Source organism: Oncorhynchus masou, chromosome 23, assembly GCF_036934945.1.
Source record: "Oncorhynchus masou masou isolate Uvic2021 chromosome 23, UVic_Omas_1.1, whole genome shotgun sequence".
NCBI lineage: Eukaryota > Metazoa > Chordata > Actinopteri > Salmoniformes > Salmonidae > Oncorhynchus > Oncorhynchus masou.
Genome location: NC_088234.1, coordinates 22,814,152 through 22,840,843, shown reverse-complemented (window position 1 = coordinate 22,840,843; position 26,692 = coordinate 22,814,152). Strand labels below are relative to the sequence as shown.

General features: G+C 41.6%; 1 protein-coding gene across 1 annotated transcript in view; it reads left to right on the top strand.

The window, feature by feature from the left end:
* Window positions 1–16,543, top strand: part of LOC135510600 (adhesion G protein-coupled receptor L3-like) — a 355,347-nt gene extending 338,804 nt beyond the window's left edge. The window contains 7 exon segments of the mRNA XM_064931641.1: window positions 4,728–4,896; window positions 5,299–5,424; window positions 6,596–6,692; window positions 12,166–12,294; window positions 13,603–13,620; window positions 15,449–16,405; window positions 16,408–16,543. Of these exon segments, the coding sequence (XP_064787713.1) occupies window positions 4,728–4,896; window positions 5,299–5,424; window positions 6,596–6,692; window positions 12,166–12,294; window positions 13,603–13,620; window positions 15,449–16,405; window positions 16,408–16,457 (1,546 nt within the window). The 3' untranslated portion in view covers window positions 16,458–16,543.
* Window positions 16,544–26,692: the final 10,149 nt, after the last annotated feature.

The window sequence follows — 26,692 nt, the reverse complement described above, 5'->3', positions numbered from 1 at the left end:
CTCTCAGGCCACAACATAAGGGTCATCACCCCTTCTCTCCCAGCTCTGGCGTCTGATAGACCGACCTCTAGATGTATGTACAATATCTCATTCCACATGGCTATGTCCAAAATGGCACCTGTGACAATGAAAACAAATATGATACAAAACAAATAGGCCTACTGCTATTTTAACAACACTATTAGTTGCTTTGAATGGACTGTATCAGTTTCAAATCTTAAAGTTGTAAATGATTTAGGCTACTGCTAACAATTTGGCCTGCTACTAATAATCAAATTGTTTGATGATGAAAATAATGGATTGTTTTTAAGTCTGACACAGTGAGCATTTTGATTTTGAAGAAAACATTCTACTGGATTGTAAGAATGTCCAGACTCCTGCTAGGTCATAATTTAGTAGGACATTTCTTCACTCTTTTTCTTATATTTGGTGGTGTTCATCATTTGATGTCTCACTTTATTTTCAAATGTCATCACGTTGCTTTTTTTTTAATCAATGTTCCATGTTTTTTTCTCTCTCTGCACATTGACTTCATTTCACTCAGTTTCTCTTCTTTTGAATAACACAGCATGCTATGCTTTGTCTTATTGAGGTTTTTGTTTTTTAACTCTTATCTTTTGTCTTTTATATTTTCTTCCTCATGTTAGCTATCGTTATTATGATGGAATTCTTATTGTGGAATGGCACTGGTAAGATGCCACATTGTTTTGGTCCCCATTGCCTTTCCCGGTAGACAAAGACTCTTTCCTGTGTCAATTCCTCATCCGATATGTGTTGTGAGTGCTGCGTTGGCGTAACCTGTTGTATTTGACCCCATAATCATTTGTGCTCTGTAGGATTTAGCTTCGTTGTTCCTTTGGCACAAATTGGACGTTGTTTTCCTCTCTTACGCAAACATTTACCAAACTTTGTCGAACCCTATATTTGGGAACTTGCTGAGCGTTAATGACTGCAGTCCACAAGGTGCTGAGAAACGTAGGAATGCGTACTGAAGATTGTCCATGACACGTCTCTTTTAATAACTTAAAAATCACTGTGAGTAGACGTGTCCTGTATCTGCTTCATGGTGAATAAAGTATCTACTTATTGAGAATTCCCCTGCAATAGACCCTGAAGGAATATGCGAATTAAGATGGTATGATCGATTCGAGATGTCATCGACATTTCTTTGTACACAAAACTTTAGTTAAACCACTGGCATCCTGCTGAGTAGATAACAGCATTTCCTATTTCCTTTCAACTAGTCAATGAGACTCCTTTATGCTGAGGTGAAAGGCGACTCAATTGACCAATTGCAATGAGCTATAATGCGATCTCAAGCCATTTGAAATGCATATCACCTCTCAGAATTGACTTAATTTGTCTCTTTTCAAAAAGAAAATTGGTGCCAGTTTAATGTGGTTGTTTTGGATTGGAACACTTTGCTCCTCAATTTATTTTCATTTTTGATATTTCTACCCGACTATTAACACAATCAGCACTTTCCCCTGGTTTTTTCCGGTGAAAGCGCACAAGTGCTGTTTTTGCTGCGGTGGAACCATTCAGCATGAAGCTGGAGTGGCATCATTGCGAGGGTATTCACCGGCTCTACGGGAGCCACTTCAGCTTTGGGAAATGGGCCCAGGTCTGTAGGACTGAAAGTGGTAGGGGGTTAATTAGGAGAGTTTCTCAACTTAGTAAAAAATCTATATATATAATTCTGATGCAGGAATATGCACTGAACAAAAATAGAAATGTAAAGTGTTGGTCCCATGTTTCATGAGCTGAAATAAAAGATCCCAGAAATGTTCCATATGCACAAAAGCTTATAGCAAATTTGAATGAACAAAAATACTTACTTAAAAAAAAAGGTATCTGTGTCCAACAGACGCATATCTATATTCCCATACGTATGAAATCCATAGATTAGGGTCTAATGTATTTATTTCAATTGACTGATTTCTTCATATGACCTGTAACTCAGTAAAATCTGTTGCATGTTTATATATTTCTGGAGTATATTGTGCATCTTTGACAGGCATTTAGAAATGACACGTATCCCTGTCCAGATTCTTCTCATACAGTGTTTTGAACATTTCCGGAGTGAGTGAGTGAGAACAGGAGGAAATGATGGTTGCTGAGGATATCTGCTACCTTGAACCAGATTGTTCCAAGATAGCCCTCACGGCAAAATAACTATCATCCTCAATTCTTAGTGAAAAGCAAAGGCGACCAGATACAAACCAAGGAAGATATGAAAAATAACCTCTTCATATCCTGACCTCCCTGATACTTCTATTATGTCCGAAGGCATCTCCACTTAACACCCCCCCCCCCCACACACACACACACACACTGTTTGTCGCCCATCCCTCTGCAGTATTGCCCTAGTTCCAGGTCAATATTTCCCTCTTATTTTTTCCCACCCTTGTTGGATCTACCTGAGGGGGCAATCAGCTTGATGAAGTGCCTCTCCCAACAGGTCATTAAGATAGATCTGGGAATATTATGTTTCATGGTTGGCCCCAATAATTCCATAAATCATTTATTTTTTGCTATATCGCACCTGGCTCATTTATTACAGACGATTGAGGCGAAATGCTAGACCCTCCCGTTTTTATTGAGGAGTGGAGACGATTGTGAATACGATAATTACGTTTTAGCATCTGTAACTGACCGCAAAATTCGAGTGAGTGAGTGAGAGTAAGAGGATTCTGGCTTCAAGACTATTGGATGTAATCAATATAGCACTTTATTTGATGAGACATTTTTTGGGGCGTATTATTTAATGTCTGTCTTTATGTCTGTGTGTCTGTCCCCCTCTCCTATTACTATATTGTGTCATTCAAAATCACATTATTGGAATATTTGCTTTGGAGTTTTGTTTGGTTATTGATTTCATTTTGTTTCTTTCCTGTCAGCTATGAGGATTACGAACCCGAGATCAAGTAAGAGTAAAATGGACAGGTCATCCATTCATGACACACTATCTTCATTATCCATACATTTCATCATAACAAAGTAATGAGTCATGTTTTTACCACCACATGCCTTTAGTAAATGTTTAGTGAAGCTCTCCGTCAAGTCGTAGGGAAGGAATACTCACCTACACCTCACATTTGTTCAATATTAGCTCAAATGGGTACGCTTCTGGTGAAGTCATCTCAGAACGCTGAAACAAGTCTCCCAGTTTGTCACGGGAGAAGTAGTCATGCACTGTGCAATTTAAGCTTTGAAAAAAGGTAATTGTTTTCATCATTTAATTGATTTGAAGTGCACTGGTATTTCTGTTTATACTAGCATAATCATTCAGAGCTTCGTTATTTGTCGAGGCTTTTGGGACAACCCTCGGGCAGCACATTCAAAATACTGTGTTTACATGTGTTCATATTCATTTGTCTTCCAGTGATTATGCCACACCTGCTAGGTGTGCCGAGGTCATACAAACTGTATCGCCTATTGTCTATGTATTAATTATACACCAAGTACTATTTTAATATTGGGGAGTTACCTTGAGTTTTCCACTGTTCCTGGTCCAGTAATAGTCTCTCTCTCCCATTTTCAAATTTGAAAGAGTACACTATCTGATGGTCTGTCATGTAATTGATGAATAATGTGTGCAACTCTTGAAAGAAGGCGAGCGAGAGTAAAATGATAGGTGTCCCCAAGGAGCAGGCGAACACACGATTCAATTTAATTCCACTCCTCCTGTCGATTTTCCGCTTCGTTTCTCTCCTCCCTCCTTCCCTTCATCTAGATTTGTACTTTTGTCTGTCTGGTGGACATTTATTTTTTACCTGCGTTTCTCTTCTCTTTTTGGTTCATCTGTATGTTCACAGATCAAGATAGTGAAACGTTTGTTTTTAAATGCCGTTTTTTTTGTTTTCTCTTCAGTGAACAGGTAGTCGTGATGCTCCTTCTGAGTTGTGCACTGCCGACAGAATGCTAAGTGGGAAGTCTGAGAACAGTCACCACTTCGGACCACCTCAGAGGCTTGGTTGACTTTGAAGTCACCTCTCCTGCATCTGGTCTCGAAACCAAACCAAGACCTTGTTTGTGCATTTTCAACTGTAGCTTCCTGGGACAATTACATATTTACATAGTTCGATTTTTACCATCAGCTACAGTATACAGTGGGGCAAAAAAGTATTTAGTCAGCCACCAATTGTGCAAGTTCTCCCACTTAAAAATATGAGAGAGGCCTTTTCATCATGGGTACACTTCAACTATAACAGACAAAATGAGAGAAAAAAATCCAGAAAATCACATTGTAGGATTTTTAATGAATTTATTTGCAAATGATGGTGGAAAATAAGTATTTGGTCACCTACAAACAAGCAAGATTTCTGGCTCTCACAGACCTGTAACTTCATCTGAGGCTTCTCTGTCCTCCACTTGTTACCTGTATTAATGGCACCTGTTTGAACTTGTTATCAGTATAAAAGACACCTGTCTTTTTTCTCATTTTGTCTCTCATCTTTTTAAGTGGGAGGACTTGCAAAATTGGTGGCTTACTAAATACTTTTTTTGCCCCACTGTATGTATGCACAGGGATCTGTCAGACAGAATGCGAGCCCTAGTCCACAATCATCACTGGTGATAGTTTGTGATAATTCACATACATTTCTTTAGGAAATTACAGACTACAAAAATCATAGATCTTTTCGCAAGTATTCAAGTTTTGTTGTTACTTCTCTAGCAGTTCTGAGAACGTCCAGAATGTTGACGTTGTCTCTTTCTGCTTTCAGATCGTGGGTGATTGGGGCCATAGCGCTGCTCTGTCTGCTGGGGCTGACATGGGCCTTCGGCCTGATGTATGTCAACGAGAGCACGGTCATCATGGCCTACCTCTTCACCATCTTCAACTCCCTGCAGGGCATGTTCATCTTCATCTTCCACTGCGTCCTCCAGAAGAAGGTGTGTGTTTTACTCTAACCTTGTGGTTCAGGGACTGTATTCACAAAGCGTCTCAGAGAAGGAGTACTGATCTAGGATCAGGTCCCGTCCTGTCCATGTAATCTTATTCTTTGTGATCTAAAGGCAAAGCTGATCCTAATTCAGCACTCTGACTCTGAGTAGCTTGATAAATATGCCCCTGTATTAGCTTGCTGTATGAGCTTTAGTCAGCTTCTCAAACCACACATGAAATGCAAGGTGGTTAGCTCAGAATTATACATGACATGGCTTATTACCATGTAGCAAGCTAGAAAGTAATGTAGTTATTAACTACAGTATTCATGTTCTTACTGTATCACCAACAAGTTGTTTGGTTTTCTGCGTCTGAATGGGAATGTGTGTGTGTGTGTGTGTGGTTCACAGGTGCGTAAAGAGTACGGAAAGTGTCTGCGTACCCACTGTTGCAGTGGCAAGAGTGTGGAGAGTTCCATTGGCTCTGGGAAGAGCTCAGCATCCCGCCCACCAGGGAGATATTCCACCGGTTCACAGGTAGGTAGCGCCTCTCCTCTCACCTCACCTCACATGGCAATGTATATGGTTGACTACGAGCATATCTGATATAGATTTTTACTTCATTCTATCTGCTGATGTTGACCGGAAAGTTCATTGTAGCCCATTTACTGTATTTACTTGGTCAATGTTCATTAATAGGTTGTTAACCATACATTTATGAATCATGCAAATAGTCTACGGCACACCATCAGCCTGTCACGACGGAAGCTGGTCTCAGCGTACATAATTAACCCTTTAATTACATATAGCAGCACATTGACACAACGGCTAACCGCTACGCCGAGTTTTCGCCATCAACCGCATGTGAACGGAAGCGGTCGTAAACACCCTGTAATTTATCGGCAACTCGGAGGCTTTTAAATGAACGTGTAATTAGCAAAGTACATCGTAAACCGGTGGGCTCTGGGTGGTTAGGGAGGTAGGGTTCTCTCTCTAAATGAAAGTTGGAAGTGAGACTTGGACAGAGAAAGAGACCTTTGAAATATGAACACTGATCAACCCAACTCCCACACAGCGCTGGGTTGAAATAGAATTATCATTTTTTTCTCTCAAAGACTTAAGCTGTGCTTGATTGAGCCTGCACCTCTCAATGGAACCAATGGAATAGTCCCAAAAGTGCAAAACCTGCCCATGCTTTTACTGCAGGCAGGCTCGATCAAACGATTAAAGCATCTGAATACTGTAAATACTATTGGAAGGCAAGTCTGCTCCCACAAGCACTTGTACACTTGAACATGGCCTTGACTTTTACAGCAGTGTAGAGTTATGCGAGGTAGCAATAACACCAGTGAAAATTAGCAATAACAGCAACAAGAGGTAGCAATAACAGCGACGATAGGTAGCAATAACAGTTGCAATGACTCAATTGTGATAACACTATTGTGAGATGTGGAAGTCAAACCTTTACAAAGCCTTACAGAAAAACACAGTAACAAAGAATACAGTAATGTACTGTGTACATCTTCTGCAACAAGAGGTCTGAATGAATATATCAGCACAGAGTTGAGGTGTGTTTTTATGGTGAATGTTGCTGCACACACCCAAGACAGACTGTATACATCCTAACTGGAAGCCACCTTTAAGCACTGATTCCATTACCGTTACAAAACCCCACTGATGTGTTAGTTGTAATGTTCCCCCTCTGCAGAGTCGGATCCGTCGGATGTGGAACGACACAGTCAGGAAACAGTCAGAGTCGTCTTTCATAACCGGCGACATCAACAGCTCGGCGTCGTTGAACAGAGGTAATATTCAGTCAATTTGCACCGCACATGCTTGAACGCGCCGCAACCCACTAGCCTCTCCTTTAGGTTTTCAACATTGTGTGATGTGGAGGAAGAAGGGAAAAAAATTGCCTTTGTGACAAAAGCGGAAGGATTTCGTGTTGGGTCCTGAAGAGCATTTGTTCCACTTCCGCACAAAGACACCTGTTTGGAATGATTGCCGAATAATGGTCGTCTGTCTGGACCGTGATTGTTTGAAGCAGGTGTGTTAGTGCTGGGCTGGACCAAAATCACAAACACAGTAGCTCGCTTGGACTGGAGTTGGAGATTCCTGCGTTATGCTCATCCAGTGTCCTGACTGTGAAATATGCGATCCTTCAAGTCAGGGTTGTTCTCACACTTGACAAAAGATGGTCCACTTTGTGACTTGTGACAGAACTAGAATAGGGGAAGAGTTGGATGAACCTGTTTTAGTTTCGTGTTTAAAGAGGAGTCATTCCTCTCCCCCTCACCTGCTCGTATAGAAAGTTGCCCTGTTGTTAATAAAAAAGTATTCATCCCTTTTACTTTATTCAAATAGCAACTCATCACAAATGACCTTGACTTTTGTAGAATAATGAAGCTTTTCAATGTGATAATGCAGTTAGTGTATGTGCTAATTTATGAAATTAAGAAACTTTTAATTTGTTTCAAAAGGGTGGATTTTGCACCTGATTGGACCAAGAACCAAAGTAAATGCCAATATGAATTGCACAAAGCATGAATACATTTGCCTAACCAAATGGCAGTTGGACAAGAGCAAAATATTTATTTGAGGCAGGACTATTTGTAAATGCTATACCCGTCTTCGTGACAGCTGTCAACCAACAAAGTGCGAAACCAAGAAAGTAATGGTAATTGCTTTGTTCTTTAAAAATACGTTGAACCATCCACAAATGCTTATATCCCAATTTCATTATATGATGACAATTATCTCCCAATTTCGTGATATGATGACAATTATCTCCCAAAACAATCATGGAAATACGCAGTAGCGCATTGGATAGCGGTCCAAATAAATACACAGTAGTGCATTGGATAGCGGTCCAAATAAATACACAGTAGCGCGTTGGATAGCGGTCCAAATAAATACACAGTAGCGCGTTGGATAGCGGTCCAAAAAAATACACAGTAGCGCATTGGATAGCGGTCCAAATAAATACACAGTAGCGCGTTGGATAGCGGTCCAAATAAATACACAGTAGCGCGTTGGATAGCGGTCCAAATAAATACACAGTAGCGTGTTGGATAGCGGTCCAAATAAATACACAGTAGCGCGTTGGATAGCGGTCCAAATAAATACACAGTAGCGCGTTGGATAGCGGTCCAAATAAATACACAGTAGCGTTGGATAGCGGTCCAAATAAATACACAGTAGCGTTGGATAGCGGTCCAAATAAATACACAGTAGCACGTTGGATAGCGGTCCAAATAAATACACAGTAGCGCGTTGGATAGCGGTCCAAATAAATACACAGTAGCGCGTTGGATAGCGGTCCAAATAAATACACAGTAGCGCGTTGGATAGCGGTCCAAATAAATACACAGTAGCGCGTTGGATAGCGGTCCAAATAAATACACAGTAGCACGTTGGATAGCGGTCCAAATAAATACACAGTAGCGCGTTGGATAGCGGTCCAAATAAATACACAGTAGCGCGTTGGATAGCGGTCCAAATAAATACACAGTAGCGCGTTGGATAGCGGTCCAAATAAATACACAGTAGCGCGTTGGATAGCGGTCCAAATGAATACACAGTAGCGCGTTGGATAGCGGTCCAAATAAATACACAGTAGCGCGTTGGATAGCGGTCCAAATAAATACACAGTAGCGCGTTGGATAGCGGTCCAAATAAATACACATGTCTAGTGCAGACTCTGAGGTCTGAGTGTCAGAGGCATTATATAATCCTCCTAGACCATATCTGCACTAGATGACGATGCCACCCCCCTGACATTTCTCAGGGACGACTCCTCTCCAGACATTGGGTCCCTTGACGGAGGGGTTGAGTCCCTGCCACTACCTCACTCTCTAAATCCGCTCGCCCTCTCCCTCTCAACCCGGACACTAATACGCAGTTTAGATGATGGATTGATGTTCGACGGTGAGAGGAAGTGTCGAGATCTCAATAATTAGGCACTCAGCGACGAGCGTCATCCCAAGATGTTGGCTCTTAGCTGGGGGAGGGATAGAGAGAAAGGAGTGGAGCTCAGTGGGGTGGGCAGGCCTAGAAGACACTGCCGTAGATATATCACTAAGGCCTGAAAGAGGGGAGTGAATTAATGAACACGTTTTCAGCTCAAGGCGTTGAAACGAGTCAGGTCTGATGTGTAAAGCGTGAGAATAAACACTACGTCTGCACAGATGCATTTTCAGTCTGGCGCAGGATAACACATCATGTTCCGAAGCGTCATAAACATCACAAACCTTCTCCTTGCTCTTCTCTGCAATGTTGTTATGGAATTACAGTATGTGTGGAAGAGAATACATCTCTCCCTGCTAGTCCTTCTTCAACTCAATATTCAGTACCTTGCCTCAGTCTCTGCATAACTGTTGCTGACTCCATACAATCATCTTGATAACCTCGACTTGTTTAATTTATCCCCGCATTCATGATTTGGAAAAGGTCCAATATATCAAACACAGACCCCATAAGTGGGGGAACCAACAGAGGGTGGGGAGGAGCTGTTTATAATTTAAAATTAGGCTGGTATTTTTGGAAGGCTTCAGAATAAGAGAAGCAACGGCAACAAGAAATGAGCACATAGTGATTATATCAAATGGAAATTATAACCTAATGTATACATACATCCATATTAATAGCCACATCAAACAATGTATGCAAATGAAGTCTAAAATAGGAGTTTAGTTGAGTAAATTGTGATATTGTGATTCTGTTCCGATGCATCGACGTGCAATGATATATTCATAAAATGATTTGCCTCTTAAAACACACTTGGTGAAGTTACTCAACTGGATAACTGATTGGAATTAAATATTTTTTGTTGTTGTCCTTTGGGCAATCATAATGTCGGCCATTTTGTTCATGCTTTGCTGTGTGGTCAGAGGAGTAGACAACCCAACAGGAAACTGTTTTTGGTTCAAATTCTAGTCAATAATACATGTTCTAAGACAATAGCACAGCTACAGAATATCGCCTGTAGTCACACACAACAGACGTTTCCCCTCTGTACCATTCCCATTATGCCCTTGCTGGCCAAATTACACATACTTTAACTGTTAGCCCATTCCCAACATGTTATCATTAGGTCAGTGCGTTATGCCCTTAGTACAGTATGCGTAACGGAGCTGTACACAATCTTCAAAGTTAGCTATCATAATTAGTCATACATCTTCCAACTCTTGCCATTTCCTTGAGTCCTCTACCTCTCCTTTCAGAATTGGTTCAGGCGTAGAATTGAGACACACAGACATTCCCTGGCACTGTATGTACAAGACCAGAGTTATCGGTCATTAGAGAACCGGTTTGTCTCCATTTCTTTCTTTCTTTCTTTCTCTCTCTCTCTCTCGCTCTCTCTCTCTCTCTCTCTCTCTCTCTCTCTCTCTCTCTCTCTCTCTCTCTCTCTCTCTCTCTCTCTCTCTCTCTCTCTCTCTCTCTCTCTCTCTCTCTCTCTCTCTCTCTCTCTCTCTCTTCCTGGCTCTCTCTTCCTGGCTCTGACAGATTCAGAGCACTGCGAGAGAACGGGGTCCCTCGTCGGCAGAACTAATTGGCATGCATTTCCGCCTCTGCTGAATTTTATTTTGGGGGGGGGAGATATTTATGCAGTCATTGGTACACACTGCACACTTGAATGGGTGTCATAGAGCGCATGTTAGGATCTCAATAATATCATATTATGTGCTCTGAATCTGGAGAGAAAACATACTCTTGGATGTTTCAGCAATTTGAACATAACATATAAACAGGAGCTTATTGCAGATACGTTCAACTGAATACCGTAACTCACAATATTTCAATATTTCGCAAAATGTTTCAATTTCCCCAAAAAGTCTGTCTGTTTTTTCTTCACTAACTGCTGTGCGGCATTCAACCCACATCCAAACTACCTGCTGTGCGGCATTCAACCCACATCCAAACTACCTGCTGTGCTGCATTCAACCCACATCCAAACTACCTGCTGTGCGGCATTCCACCCACATCCAAACTACCTGCTGTGCGGCATTCAACTCACATTCAAACTACCTGCTGTGCGGCATTCACCCCACATCCAAACTACCTGCTGTGCGGCATTCAACCCACATCCAAACTACCTGCTGTGCGGCATTCAACCCACATCCAAACTACCTGCTGTGCGGCATTCAACCCACATCCAAACTACCTGCTGTGCGGCATTCAACCCACATCCAAACTACCTGCTGTGCGGCATTCAACCCACATCCAAACTACCTGCTGTGCGGCATTCAACCCACATCCAAACTACCTTGTGTTATCTTCTAGTCTAGATACATTTAGTCACATTGCTCAAAGTTAAACGTTTATTTAGAACTGATCTGGGAACAGATGAGTCCCACAGGCAAAGGCATCTGTCACTGTCGCATAGTCCGGAGTGACGATTAGACAAGTAGAATCGGAGCCTCTATTTTCACAAACCTCCACTTTTGTTCAAACGAAGTCAAGTAGAAAGACGTGGTACAGGGAAAAGGGACTGCGAAGGGACAACAATTTAGCACTGTAATGGCACTTACCATCCATGAGGATGTTTTATTTGAGGGTGTTTCTGCCAGGGAATTGTCTATGGGAAAGATGAATGCCAAGAAGTGAAGGCAATATTTTACTGGACAAATTATATGGGAGATGTATACCATTTACACAACGTAATACAGTAACCCGGAAATGTTACCTGCCAAAAGCTTTCATAACATCCTTCTTCAAATCAAATGGAGTTAACATGTTCTATACTGTAGAGTGATAATTTGTCCATGTTATGTTCAGGTATGTTATTGAAGTGTTATGTCTTCGTTTTGTGTATGTCTATGCTTCAAAACAATGTCTATGTATGTACTGTTGCACACTGTCAGCGAGCATCTGTACCTTGTACATGGGGTGGAATTGGGAGGGGGGGGAACGACATTCAGCTCAAAAGCATTTGTAAAATGACATGGTCAATTTGGGACCCCCCCCCTACAATTCTACCTCTTGAATGTGAGCACACCAATCCCAACAATGCTAAATGGACGTTTATCCCATTGAACAAGCAGAGTCATCATTGACCCACCTCACTGCTGCCGTCGTGATAAACCATGATCATGTCTGTTTCAAGCTTTGCTACGACTGTAGCCCGACTGTTTAACAACTCGCCCTTAATGATCATGTGAATGTGTATTGCTGTCATTGCCTCGGCTGCGTCTGCCTGACTGATACATATGTTCTCTCTCTTTTTCTCTCCCTCTACTTCCCTCTCTCTCTCCCTCTGTCTCTGTCTGGCTGCTCCAGGGGCAATGGCTAACCATCTTATAACTAACGCTCTCCTCCGTCCCCATGGCACTAACAATCCCTATAACACATTGCTCGGGGAATCGGCCGTCTATAACAACCCGTCAGTGGGCATGTACAACATGCAAGGTGTGCCAGCCTTCTTTTCATTCCTTCATGAATGGCGCTGGAATGGCGCTAGACATGACTTATTTTGCTACACAAATCTGCGTTTGTCCCCAAAAGACCTGCTGGAGGCTTTTGGCGGGAGGGGGGTATATGGTGGCTTCCCATTGGGGCATGCCATTCCGTCACTAATCACTTTGTCACACTCCAAACTCATTCATGTGCCTCACTTGCCTGGCATGCATAATTCAGTGTGCGGAAATGGTGCAGCAAACCCAAACTATTGGGAAGGGACGTCAGCACGCCAATTGGGAGCTGAAAACACCACCAGTCGTTTGATGTTTTGCTGCACTGTTGACCGTGAAGCTTGCTGTGGTTGTCCGTGAAGCTTGCTGTGGTTGTACATGAAGCTTGCTGTTTGCACTGCGACTTCAAAGTGTTGCTGGTAGATTGTTGAAGGAACATCCTTGTTCTGTTAGTGCTCCCAATCAATGATTCTAATATAAAAAATAATGAAGTAGCCTAAACAAAACTTTTCTACTTCCGGGCTCCTTTCCAATAAGACAACATGATGTTGGCAATTTCTATGACACTAAGCCGCCTGAACCTTCCTAATTATGTAAAAGGCCAGTATCCCATTGGTAATTATGAACCTCAAAGTCTGTAAAGCAGTATGTTTGCCCAACCAGCAAAAAACAACATCAATGCACTACAATACTGTTGTTTTGCAGTTCATTAAAAATAATGCACAAAACGAGAGATTTTTCTACCAAAGCTGTTCAATATATTAAAAGTACATGTCAGGCAAATTGTGTCTGAAAATGTGACTGAAATGTATTTAGTCAGATGAATACTTCTGAAATGGTTGTTCGTCTTTCAAGACTAAACTGTCAAATAGGAGTTTTATGGAGTAACACCAGCAGAGCCAATGACTGTATCAATGATGAACAATGATGAAATCCATGATTTGGTTTTCTCTAAAAAGCCACTTCAAATGTCAGCTAACTTTAGCCACCGCTTACCAAAAACCGACGGGAGAGTGATAGGGGCATGTGCACAAGTGTTTGTTGGCAATGGAGATTACTAGCATGTAATGTAATAACAATATTTATAGTGCACGTCATATATGTAAACTCATCTTCCCCCCCTTGAATATACTCTGGTTATAGTTTCTAAGAAAGTGTTATCAAATACGCATGGTGACATCACAAACGGGAGGCCATTTCTGGAAACGCATCATCAAGCCTGTGTGAACGTCTCTTCTACCTGTTACTGTTATGCTTACTTGTGGTTTTTTCTTTTGTCTTTCCTTTTCCTCATGCTGTCAATAAGACCCCTACAGAGAGACAAGTATGGGAGTCAAACTAAACATTGCTTACCAAATGTAATTGACCTTAGCTTTACTTTCTTTTCACTCTATGCTGACAAAGGGGGAATGAGTAAACAGTCATCTTATTTGGAAGTAGAACTGAACTATTCAAAATGTCAGACCTCTCCTCTGAAATAATCACCCACTTCTGGAGAATGTCCATCAAATATATTCACAAAGGAGATGCCTTGAAAGAACTTGATGTCTTCTGCAAATTCGATCAGCCCCAAGGAGCATCCATTTGATATAATAGGATCCAGAGGGGGCTGGTGGGAGTAGCCATGAGAGGACAGGCTCATTGTAATGGCTGGAATGGAATTAATGGAACAAAGTCGAATGTGGTTTCCATATGTTTGATGTTTTTAATACAGTTCCATTTATTCCAGTCATTACAATGAGCCTTTCCTCCTATACCTCCCACCAGCCTCCTCTGATAAGATATTATCATCCTGTATAGCTGACATTGTAATCCATAATATAAGATTTAATTGGCCAAAGTAGCCAGCATGCTCCTGGTCCTAAGAGATTGAATTCATCTCAAATGTTGGCCAATCAAAATCCAATGCCAATCTTGGAACTTGGTCACCACCGGCATATGTTTCTGTGTTACATTAGAATTCAGCCGCACTCTGCAGAAAACAAAGGTCAAACTTACATACAGTTTTTGCAACAACAACAAAAAAAGAGGTGGAGAGGCTTTAACTTTAGACATTCCTCTTTCAAACACGTTTTAAATATCCTGATAACCTTGTGTGAGGCTAAATGCTGACATTTCCTACATTTGCATTGACACATCCCTATAAGACACCGTGGACATTTTAATATAAAACATCCATACTTTCTCTGCATGAGAGAACAGAAAGTATTTTCCTAATGTGTAACTGTAAAGTTGACCCCTTATCACCATGTCCTCTATGGCCTATATGTGTCATTGCGGAGTCATTAAGTTTACCATTAACTTTCTTTCAGCATTAGTCTATGGACAAATCCATTTAAAGATGACGCTTTCTTAAAGGTAGACTCAGCAGTATGACATCACCATGCTAACAGGCATAAAAAAACAACACAATTCAAATCTGCCAAGACTGCTACTTTTTGCTCATCCCTATTTATCCTCCCCCAATCCCCATTGCCCACATTGCGGCAGGTTTCAATGTTGTTTTTGTTGATGGCTGTAGGCAGGAAATTGCCCCCAGTGTATGAATATGGCGTATTGCTGAATGTACCTTTAAGTCGGGGATAATAGACCTGGTGGTCGAAATGTATAAACAGAGCTGTAGGTAGTATATCTCACTCTTAAAGGGAAATGCATGGCTGTGGTTTGTTGTTGTTGAGTGTATGTGCCTAAAGCTTACATGTTGTCAATTGTCACACGTATAAATGTTCTCATGTTTGGACAAAGTTATTCGCAACAACATCACAACACAAGCCAAACAGAGAGGATCACGATAGAAATGTAGATTGCATTACAAGTACTTGAGTACTTGTGTGTTGCTTGAGTAAAGGTAAGTGTATCTAGTATTGACTGACTACGTTGAATCATTGAGACAATCTTGCAGTTTGTGAACATACCATATGTACACAACACAAAAACCAAGTGAAAGAGTGTTGACCTATAGGCCAACATATCACAATCGGTGAGCCACCCTGAAGGTTGCACAACACATGGAAAGAAAGCAGATAGCTTTGGCGGGCCGAATATGTGCATGACCACGTCCAAGCGGCTGACATTTAGCCGTTCTAATGAGCGACCGCTACTTCCGTCCCTCTTATATGAGCTTCTCTCCTCTTTTCCTCTTTGTTCCCCAGAGGGAATCCTGAACAATGCCCGGGATACAAGTGTCATGGATACTCTACCACTGAATGGTAACCACGGCAACAGCTACAGCATCGCCAGTGCCGAGTACATCAGCGACTGTGTCCAGATCATCGACCGGGGCTACAACCACAAGGAGACCACGCTGGAGAAGAAGATCCTGAAAGAGCTGACCTCCAATTACATCCCTTCCTACCTGAACAACCACGAGCAAAACCGCAACCTCATGAACAAGCTGGTGAACAACGTGAGCAACGGAGGCAAGGATGTTAGTCTGGGGGGTATGGGGATGGGTGTAGGGATGGGGGGGATGGGGATGAATGTGGCGCTGGGTTTGGATGATCAGTCTTCCTTCCCTCCGCACCTCCACGATGAGGGTCTGGGCCTGGAGCTGATTCGGGAGGAGTCCAACGCCCCTCTTCTGCCCCAGAGACCACCGTTGCTGCCGCCTGTGGACAACCTCCACCACAACCACCTCCACAACCAGGGCCTGCCGCATCAGCCTCCGCTCCCCCACCACCACCACCCAGCATTCTCCTCGGCCACCACCACCTCGTCCTCGTCCCGCCGGCGGATCCCGCAGGAAAACAGTGAGAGCTTCTTCCCCCTGCTCACCAACGAGAACACCCAAGACGTGGAGCCCACTTTGCCCAGCTCCCAACCCCACCACCTGCACCACCACAGGGACTCCCTCTACACCAGCATGCCCGTGCTGGCAGGCCTACCAGATACCACAGCTAACGGCACCACCACTGCCCCCCTTGCTGATAAAGATGCAGGAGAGGGACTACCGGCAGGGGGCAGGAGCCCCGAGGCCAGCCAGGACGATGTCTACTACAAGAGCATGCCCAACCTGGGCTCACGTAACCACCTGCACCAGCTGCACTCCTACTACCAGCTAGGGAGGGGCAGCAGTGACGGGTTCATCGTGCCCCCCAACAAGGAGGATCTGCCCCCGAAGAGGCCCCCCAGGAGCCCTCGCACCTGGTCACCAGCCTATAGGCCCACAGACCCAACCCCCCCTGACCCATTTGCCCCAATTCCTTATTGCCGTGGTTCCCGCTTTTTTTCTGCCTCCCCTACGCGTTCCCCTGTTTGTTTTTTACTCCGTGTCCCGAATTTGAAAAGCGAAACTGATGCCTGTCTCAATACTGACAGCAAACAGAATATTGAAAGTGTTATGTTTTGTGGATAATACGACTCGACTTGGTTCGATGTTGGAGAAATCTATTGATGTGCATTTCACTTTTTTTGCGAGATGCCGAACCTTGTATGGATTGATGTGTTTTCTCTCAGTGGGAGGGGAGATGAACACACGGGACAGCTGGATCTCGAGCTCTGAAATGTATTTTGACAGTCCAAAGGAACTACAAACGGACCCAAAATACATTCTGCTACTAGTTGATGTGTAGAGTTAAAATCGGAACAAATCAAGAATAAGACTATTTTATTATACTTCTGTATCCATACTGGCTTTTTAAGGGGGGTTCTTCCTCTATGGTGATTTTGCAGTACATTTTGTGCTGACGTGTTCCTGCAAGTTCGACATTAACAGATTTTGAACAATGAAGGAATTGAAATCACGTGTGCTTTACAGCATATTTTAGTTTTTCTTGTTTTTTTTCCCTTTTACCGTAACATTAATAATCGTTGAAGAAGATGGAGGGAAAAAAACTAATAACAGAGAATTCTGAGGTATTTCTATGTAAATGTACAGATACTAGCATTGCACATAATAGTATAATTTTTGTTCCACTCAAACCTTTGTCTCTGTAAATGTAGTTGGTTCGGAGCATTTCCTTTTTGTTGTGCTGGTCTTGAGTATTATTTTGCCAAATTTTTTCCAAGAAACAATAAACAAAGCAACAAAACTAAATAACACCAAAAAAAAAAATCACAAAACACTTATTAGCGTACATATCGGTGTAACCACCAATGTTTTGCAAACCATTTTATTTTACAGTTTGGTTATTTCTTCACTGTGTGGATAGAAAGAGAATTCTGGTTCACCCACCATAGAAGGGGACGAAATCCCAAGTGTCAGAAAAGTTAGCCAAGAGTTGGCCTGCAGAGAGAGAGCTATTTTCTTTCCTCATCAGTTAAGAGACAGGTGCTTCTCGGAGAGAAAGTGAACAAATTGAATATCAATAAGTAACTGGGCACTGCAAAACCTTTCGAGTGAGGAAAAACAACTGGAAATATATTTATTTATTTGTTCAAATGACAAAGTACAGTGATAAATGGAGGTAAAGAATTCAGCAGCACAGAGTAGTTTTTATTATGAGTATGATTATGGCTTTTTATTTATTCATTTTTGTATGGGTTTCCAAGTTGAATGACCTCATAACTAATATTTGTTGTAACAGTGAAACTTGTTTGCCAACAAATAAATGACTGATTAAGATTTACCACGTAGTTATCGCAAAGCTCCTGTGTTTTTTTGTGGGGTTTTCATTGCTATTTCTCCAAAAGGCGAAGCAAAGGCCTTCCTTGTGAAGATAGTGTTGTTTGAGCTCTGTTTCGAAGAAATCTCAATACATTCAGCTATTTCATGAACACAATAAAGGAGAATGTGTCACTGCTGGTTTAATGTACTCTGTATATGTGCGAAAGCAACTGAGTGAACGTCAATCAATTTACCCCACGAAGAACGGTGGGTAAGTAATCGTTCATTTTCATATGAATTTTGGCCTTTATAACAATGGATGGGTCTAACCCTGGGGCGCTGATTGGTTACAATATTGACGTTGATTTTTACTTACAGATCTTTCATTACGGTGTTTTATCAGATTATTGACTTTCTCAACTGAGTGGGTATGGAGACCGTTAGGGGCCAGAGAATAGATTTCGGTCTTACCTTATCCGTAGATGTCTTATATGGTAAGGAAACCAATATGTCAAAATGTGGGTGAATTGTCCTTTGAACATTTAGCATTTTCCAAGTGGTTCCACTGTTCCAATACTTTGTGGCAGGATCATGGTCAGCTATGTGATAGTGGTAATGACCCAATATGACATGGCATCACGTTGTTCAACCGGTAGCTATGTCAAGATTCCTTTCGTGAGGTGAAATTTGATAGGACAATTATTGTTAAGCCAGCATTGTACTGAACATAAAATATTGTCTTTGTTGCATTTGACATATTTCAAACGAAAGCATCAACATTTCCCCCAATCAAATGTACAGTTTCTGAAAATCAGCACCTAATGGCTTTGCATACAAAGCAGTAGGAAAACTAGAATGTCCGCTTCCAATCCCATATTCATGTGGTCGCAGTTGTGATTGATGGCTGAGTCATAGCGAAAAATTACAAGGAGATGTGAGGCTCGTGTAAAGGGTGACCGGGCCCGATGCATCCTTCCTCTCTCATGGATATGCATGAGGCTGGATCTCCTCTTGGTTCTCTCGCCGGTAGCAGTGAAGAGCTATGGCCCTCGAGGCGTGTCAGTTTGACTGGCATTTGCAAAGCGGGTGAGTTAATAAAATGTCTTGAAAAAGTGACTCTGGCCTCCTTCCTCCTTATTAATGAGTCATTACGCTAAATCCTAAACGGCCCCGCAGGCCCTCGCCTCCGGCGTTTCCATGTACATGCTGACTCAACACAAAACTGCCCCGTCAGGAGTAAACACAGGTCTGGAATTGACACAACTGCACAACCTGTGTGTGTGTGTGTGTGTGTGTGTGTGTGTGTGTGTGTGCGCGCTACATGATCAATTGCTCGTGTGAAGGATGGTTTCACTAACTTTTTTTGGCCAGCAGATCATTCACTTGAAATGTGATAAAATGTCAAATTAGTCTTCATCTGTAGATTTGTGTTAGTTCTGTCAGGGGAAGGCTTTGATATATGTTTAGACTGTGGCATCTCAGTAAGGGCCTCATGTGTCAAAACAACTTCCCTTTTTATCCATGGGCGTTGAGATGAGGAGTTCCGTTTCTCTTTGGTTCACGTATTATTTATGAACACAATAACTTTCATACATTATCCATCAATTTGTTTTGAATGGTTTCCTAGGCTTTAAACAACTGTGTACAGGTGTTATAGTAGTAGGCTTAGATCTAGACTGCAGGGTTGACAAACCAAACTGCTATAGGCTTTCTCTTCAAGTCTTCACAAGTTGTAATTGATGGCGTGGGCCTAATGTGCTATGTATGGAACAGGTCACATGACGTTTGAAAGAAATAATCATCTGTTGTCTTTTGTAGCACACACTGTACATGGAAACTTGATCTGTACAAGCAAAAGTATACCAGGCATCCACCACCAAATGACATATTCAACTTAATTCTCATAAAAAGTCAATAAAATCTGAGGAAAGGGCAGTTCATCACAACTATCCTTTGGTATAAAAGCGTATTTTCCCCACATGGGTACACAGGGCACACATACACAATTATTCATTTCAACTTTCAAATTCCCCAAGAAAATCCTGTCTGACAACACATCCCCCAGTCATTCCGTGCAACCGGAGTTATCCTTGGTTCTGACAGGGAAGGACATTGTCTATCCCCTCGGCCCTCCTTCCTCTCCACCACCTGTCCATGCCATCCATCCTGTCGGCCATGAGAAAATAAACTCTCAACTTTAAAATCAAGAACAAGAATTTGAATGTTCACAAAGCATTCTGCGACAAAATTAACATACAGTTGTGTTTTTTCATCATTGCTTGGTCTGACAGCTCTGTCAGCAATTGAGACACATTCTTTAGGGAGTGGGACCCCTCTTTGTTATTGTGCATGCAGTTGCAATTTGTGGCTTGAAAGAAAGATGTCCTCTGTTGGTTTGAGAGAGAACATATAGAAGGCACTTCTACAGACAACAACATTTATCGACATTTGGAACTTTGTTGTATGTTTTTCAATATACCATTTGATCTTTCTGGTGGGTCCACCCAATGGGCAAAAACGGGTTGAATCAACGTTGTTTTCACCTCATTTCAACAACAACATTCAGTGTGATGACATTGAGTCAGCGCGGACAACCGATTGGATTTGCAAAAAAGTCATCAAAGTAAGGGCCTTTCCTCTTATTTTTAATACCTAACTTTTCACCTAAATCCACTGACATGGTGAATCTTTCTGTTGAAAACTCAAACAAATGTAAATCAAACCTAGATGTTTAAATGGCATCTGTGCCCAGTGGGTTGTTGTTAATATGGCTGTGAAGTTATTTATACTGAATGATGAGAAACAGAATTTTTTTTATTGGAAAACCGCCATGTGCGCGTGTGTGTGTGTGTGTGTTCAGGAACATTTGTATTGCATGTATGAATACCAGTGGAAGAGTAGGTCAGATAGGACCTCTATAAAATGGCTCATTTCATATCTGGCTCTCCCTGTAAAATCAATGGTTGAATGCCCCGCAGAATTCCACATGAAAGGTGAATCAATGTCATCTCATGGCTTTGTGTACTGGGACGACCTGACAGTCCTTGCAAATAAAAGAAACTGCCTCCCTATCCTTTTCTGTTGAGATAACATTGATTTAAGATAGAGGGGATTGTGTCAATGTTTGCTACCCTGGGGTCCATTGTGTAAAAGGCCATGGCCAAAGCTGTGGTTTATCGTGGAGAGCTTTCAAAAGTTGGGGATTTTGAGGAGTGCTGCTGATTGATTAATGTTCAAAATGTATTGGTCACATACACATGGTTAGCAGATGTTATTGCGAGGGTAGTGAAATAATTGTACTTCTAGTTCCGACAGTGCAGCAATGTCTAACATGTAATCTAACAAATCCACAACAACTACAACTACCTAATACTTACTTCCGAGTGGTGCAGTGGTCTAACACACTGCATCTCAGTACAAGAGGTGTCACTGCGGGACCTGATTTGATTCCAGGCTGCATCACATCTGGCCGTGATTTGGGATTCCCATAGGATGGCGCACAATTGGCCCAGCATCGTCCAGGTTTGGCCGGGGTAGGTCTTAAATAAGAATTTGTTCTTAACTGACTTGACTAGTTAATAAATAATATTTTTGGCCTTCCTGTGACATCGGGTGCTGTAGGTGTCCTGGAGGGCAGGTAGTTTGCCCCTGGTGATGCGTTGTGTAGACTGCACCACCCTCTGGAGAGCCTTGCGGTTGTGGGGGGTCAGTTGCCGTACCAGGCGGTGATGCAGTCCAACAGGATGCTCTCAATTGTGCATCTGTAAAAGTTTAAGGGTTTTAGGTGACGAGTCAAATTTCTTCAGCCACCTTCACTGCTGCCCCGGCGATTTCCATGGTTAAATGTGGTGGTTCACACGTTCAGTTTTGCGCGAATGCCGCCAACTAGCCACGGTTACTGGCTAGGGTAGGTTTTAGTAGTCACAGTGGGTAAAACATCTCCTATGCACTTCCTTATAAACTCAATCACCGAATTAGCGTATACGTCAATATTGTTCTCTGATGCTACCCGGAACATGTCCCAGTCCGTGTGATCAAAACAATCTTGAAGCGTGGATTTCGATTGGTCAGACCAGCGTTGAATAGTTCTTAACAAGGGTACATCCTGTTTGAGTTTCTTTGTTGGGGGCTCTACAAGCTTCAGTACGAGGTCCTAAACCTAGCATCTTTGTAGCTGTGTGGTATCATAACGTCAAAATGTTTGCCTTTGGGTAAGTTGAGCCAATGGCAAATTTAAGAGTTTTCTTCCCTGGCGTAATGCAAGGAACTATCGCTGGGCTATAAGCTAACAACAGAGCCTGGCCTACGTTAAAAGTGTTTTAAAAAGTACAAATTGTTTGTTAGCTGTTAAGTCTGTGTTAAAATATGACTAAAAGACAAAAAAGCTATTGTGTTTTGTAAATAAAGATAGACATTGTTTTAAAAAGGGAATGGTAATATGAGACTGACCGGCTCAAATCGGTCTTATGTAGCAAAATTTGAAATTGTGTTTTTTTTTTCATTTGATAAAAGTAGAGACTCAGAGCTACAAAATGGTACATCATACACTGCATTTTTGAGGAACAATGGGAAATTGATTCTGCTTGGAGTTGATAAACTTGTAACCTCACTTTTCAGAAAATGGCCTTTTGAATGTTTTGGTACCTAATGAAGAGCTCTTATTTGTCTGCACCCATTAAGCATTGTTCACACCCACTTAAGCTTTACAATTTTATTCATATTTAGAGATGGCATAGATGTTTGTTCCAGAAGATATTTAGATTATTTTTTTTAAAGTTAACGTTCAAATGCAGTGTAGTACTTTAAAGTACTACTTCAGTAGTTTGTTGGGGTATCTGTACTTTACGATTTATCTTTTTAAAACTTTTACATCACTACATTCCTAAAGAAATGATGTACTTTTTACTCCATACATTTTTTCTGACACCCAAAGATACTCATTACATTTTGAATGCTAAGCAGGACAGGAAAATGGTCCAATTCACTCACTTATCAAGAGAACATCCCTGGTCATCCCTACTGCCTCTGATCTGGCGGACTCACTAAACACATAATGTAAGCTTCGTTTGCAAATTATGTTTAAGTGTTGGAGTGTGCCCCTGGCTATACGTAAATTAACAAAAACAAACCATTTGTGCTTTTATGTTAATATAAGCAATTTTAAATAATTTAACATTTTACTTTGAAAACTTAAGTATATTTTCGCAATTGCATTTAAGAACGCGAAGCGAGGCGGCCATCTTTATCGGCGCCGGATGTTCATTTACTTTTGATACTTGAGTATATTTAGAAGCAAATACTTTTAGACTTTTACTCAAGTAGTATTTTACCGGATTACTCACTTTTACTTGAGTCATTTTCTGTTAATCTATCTTTACTTTTACTCAAGAATGACAATTGAGTACTTTTTCCACCACTGTTCAAATGGCTCTCCTTTGAAGTAGTGACCCGCGAGATACGCCTAGTTTCCTGAAACTAGTCACATATTTCATTCAGTATAGGAATTTGTAGGCAGGCTAACTTAACCTGTCCCGTGGCTCAACTTACCCCATACCCGGGTAAGTTGTTCCAAAGGACCACTTTTTTCAAAACTGTAGTCTTTACATGAATTCTGATTATTTCCAGCGATACACAACATCCTGAAATATATGTAGATATCTTTGTTAGAAAGAATACTATATTTCCCTTGACAGAGAAATGCTGAAAGTAAAATATTGCTCAGCTTACCTCACTCTCCCCTACTGTAGTCAGCTATTTTACACTAAACTGCTTTGAATTCTGAAAGTCTATCAAACACCTACTATATACCTCTGCATGTTTATATCGAACATTCAGAAAATCATCCATACATATCGTCAATTTCCGTTGCGAGTCCCTCTGTGTCTCATGCATCATCCTGTATCTTTGACTATTCCCCAAGCCACCCCAAAACATATCTCACTCATAAATATGCCTTAGAATATCAAATATGCCTTATCATGACAGACCTTTAAAAATATGCCGGTGTCGAGACACTAAGTCACTTGGGAGTTGGATTGCTCCGGATGCCACAAGCAAACAGGTCGTCTGACATTCGCATGAAGCCACAGCCAGTTTATTTGGATGTGGCTGCCTTATAGTAAACTGTTACCCATTCATGTTATTTTGTCTAGTCCAGTGCGATGATCAGAAGAATAGAGTGACATGGCGAGTCATGTTTCGCCTGATGGTATACAGCCTGTGTCTGGCCTTAAGTCAAGGTAATAGAAAACAAGATGTCCCTGAACACCTGAGCTTTGACAAGCAGATATACTCTTCACATTACAGCACTGGTTTAGGTTCCACCTCACTCTGTTTAAAGTGCCAATCAACACCGATAATCTTTGAATTAAAGTAAAAAGGGAGCGCTGACAAATGATAAGTAGGCTTTGTTGGGGCTTGCACCGGGCAATGGTATTTTAATTAAATATATGAGCACACATGGCCCTGCCCTAGATGTTGAAGTCTAAACAAAGATAGCATCATCTCATCAAAAGACGGCCCGGAGTGTTTCAAGGGCAGAATTATTTTCTATTAGAACCTTTCCCCTCAGGGATTTAGCCAATTTTCTTTATTATGATCGAATCAGCATATTGTAGATTGAATCGGTAGATAGTGTCACAGTGGGCGAGGTGCGATGGGTCCAGACACCACGCTAGCATTCTAAAACCTTGAAACATGGACCGTCTGTCTCTCATCCATGTCCTTTAAGTCCTCTAATGGACAGCGTGCAGACTGGCCACATTTTGTAGATGATCTGACGGATGTTTGGAAAAGGTTGTTCTCTCTGTGTTCTTTTTCAGACATCAATCGATCGCCTAGGCAATGGAAGTGCACACAGTTTAATAAGAACGTTGTAATTAAGACAAAACATTTAACTGATAAATTGATCTGCTGACCTTTTTTGATTATGATCAGCTTCCTGTAAATTAAATATAAAGGAATATTGAGAATATAGATCAGAACTGTAGCCAGGTGGCATTTGATGCGTCACTCCTGCACAGCACACATTTCTCAAAATATGCTTTTAAGTTTAGGGTTAAGTTGTGTGCACACAGTTTGCATCAAACTATGTGTTTTCGGTGGAAGTCCATTCTTTTCAATGGGATACAATCCGCACCGCTGCGACTCATATGATGAACATCTGCCTGTACGAAGGCTGTGGTGTGTGAAGGGAGTCACATGCATTGTATTTTTTGAACTTGTACTATGCTTTGCCACGCAGTCTCAGAAACTGATGTAGATCAAACACAGGAGAAAGTGCCAATGTGTAGCTTCCGTCTGTGTTTATGGGATAGAAACAAGATAGAAAAAAAGGGAAACATTGGACATCTGCATATGAAACCTGTCCAGTTTTAGGGTGTATTTCGGAGGAAAGTGTTTGTGCTATACAGTACAGTTGAAGTCCGAAGTTTACATAAACCTTAGCCAAATACATTTAAACTCAGTTTTTCACAATTCCTGACATTTTATCCAGTAACAATTCCCTGTGCTGGGTTAGTTAGGATCACCACTTTATTTTAAGAATGTGAAATGTCAGAATAATCGTAGAGAGAATGATTTAATTTCAGCTTTTATTTCTTTCATCACATTCTCAGTGGGTCAGAAGTTTACATACACTCAATTAATATGTAGTAGCATTGCCTTTAAATTATTTAACTTGGGTCAAAGGTTTCAGGTAGCCTTCCACAACCTTCCCACAATAAGTTGGGTGAATTTTGGTCCATTCCTCCTGACAGAGTCATGTTTGTAGGACTCCTTGCCCACACAAGCTTTTTCAGTTCTGCCCACACATTTTCTATAGGATTGAGGTCAGGGCTTTGTGATGGCCACTCCAAAACTTTGACTTTGTTGTCGTTAAGCCATTTAGCCACAACTTTGGAAATATGGATGGGGTCATTGTCCATTTGGAAGACCCATTTGCGACCAAGCTTTAACTTCCTGACTGATGTCTTGAGATGTTGCTTTAATATATCCACATAATTTTACTTACTCATGACGCCATCTATTTTGTGAAGAGCATCTACCCCTCCGCAGCAAAGCACCCCACAACATGATGCAGCCACCCCCGTGCTTCATGGTTGGGATTGTGTTCTTTGGCTTGTAAACCACCCCCTTTTTCCTCCAAACATAACGATGGTCATTATGGCCAAACAGTTCTATTTTTGTTTCATCAGACCAGAGGACATTTCTCCAAAAAAGTACGATCTTTGTCCTCATGTGCAGTTGCAAACCGTAGTCTGGCTTTTTTATGGAGGTTTTGGAGCAGTGGATTCTTCCATGCTGAGCGGTCTTTCAGGTTATGTAGATATAGGACTTGTTTTACTGTGGATATAGATACGTTTGAACCGGTTTCCTCCGGCATCTTCACAAGGTCCTTTGCTGTTGTTCTGGGATTGATTTGCACTTTTCGCACCAAAGTATGTTCATCTTGCTCACTTGTATGTTGGCTGTGTGGTCCCATCGTGTTTATACTTGCGTACTTTTGTTTGTACAGATGAACGTGGTACCTTCAGGTGTTTGAAAATTGCTCACAATGATGAACCAGAGTTGTGGAGGTCTACAATTATTTTTCTGAGGTCTTGGCTGATTTCTTTTGATTTTCTCATGATGTCATGCAAAGACGCACTGAGTTTGAAGGTAGGCCTTGAAATACATCCACAGGTACACCTCCAATTGACTCAAATGATGTCAATTAGCCTATCAGAAGCTTCAAAAGCCATGACATCATTTTCTGGAAATTTCCAAACTGTCTAAAGGCACAGTTAACTTAGTGTATGTAAACTTCTGACCCACTGGAATTGTGAAACAGTGAATTATAAGTGCAATAATC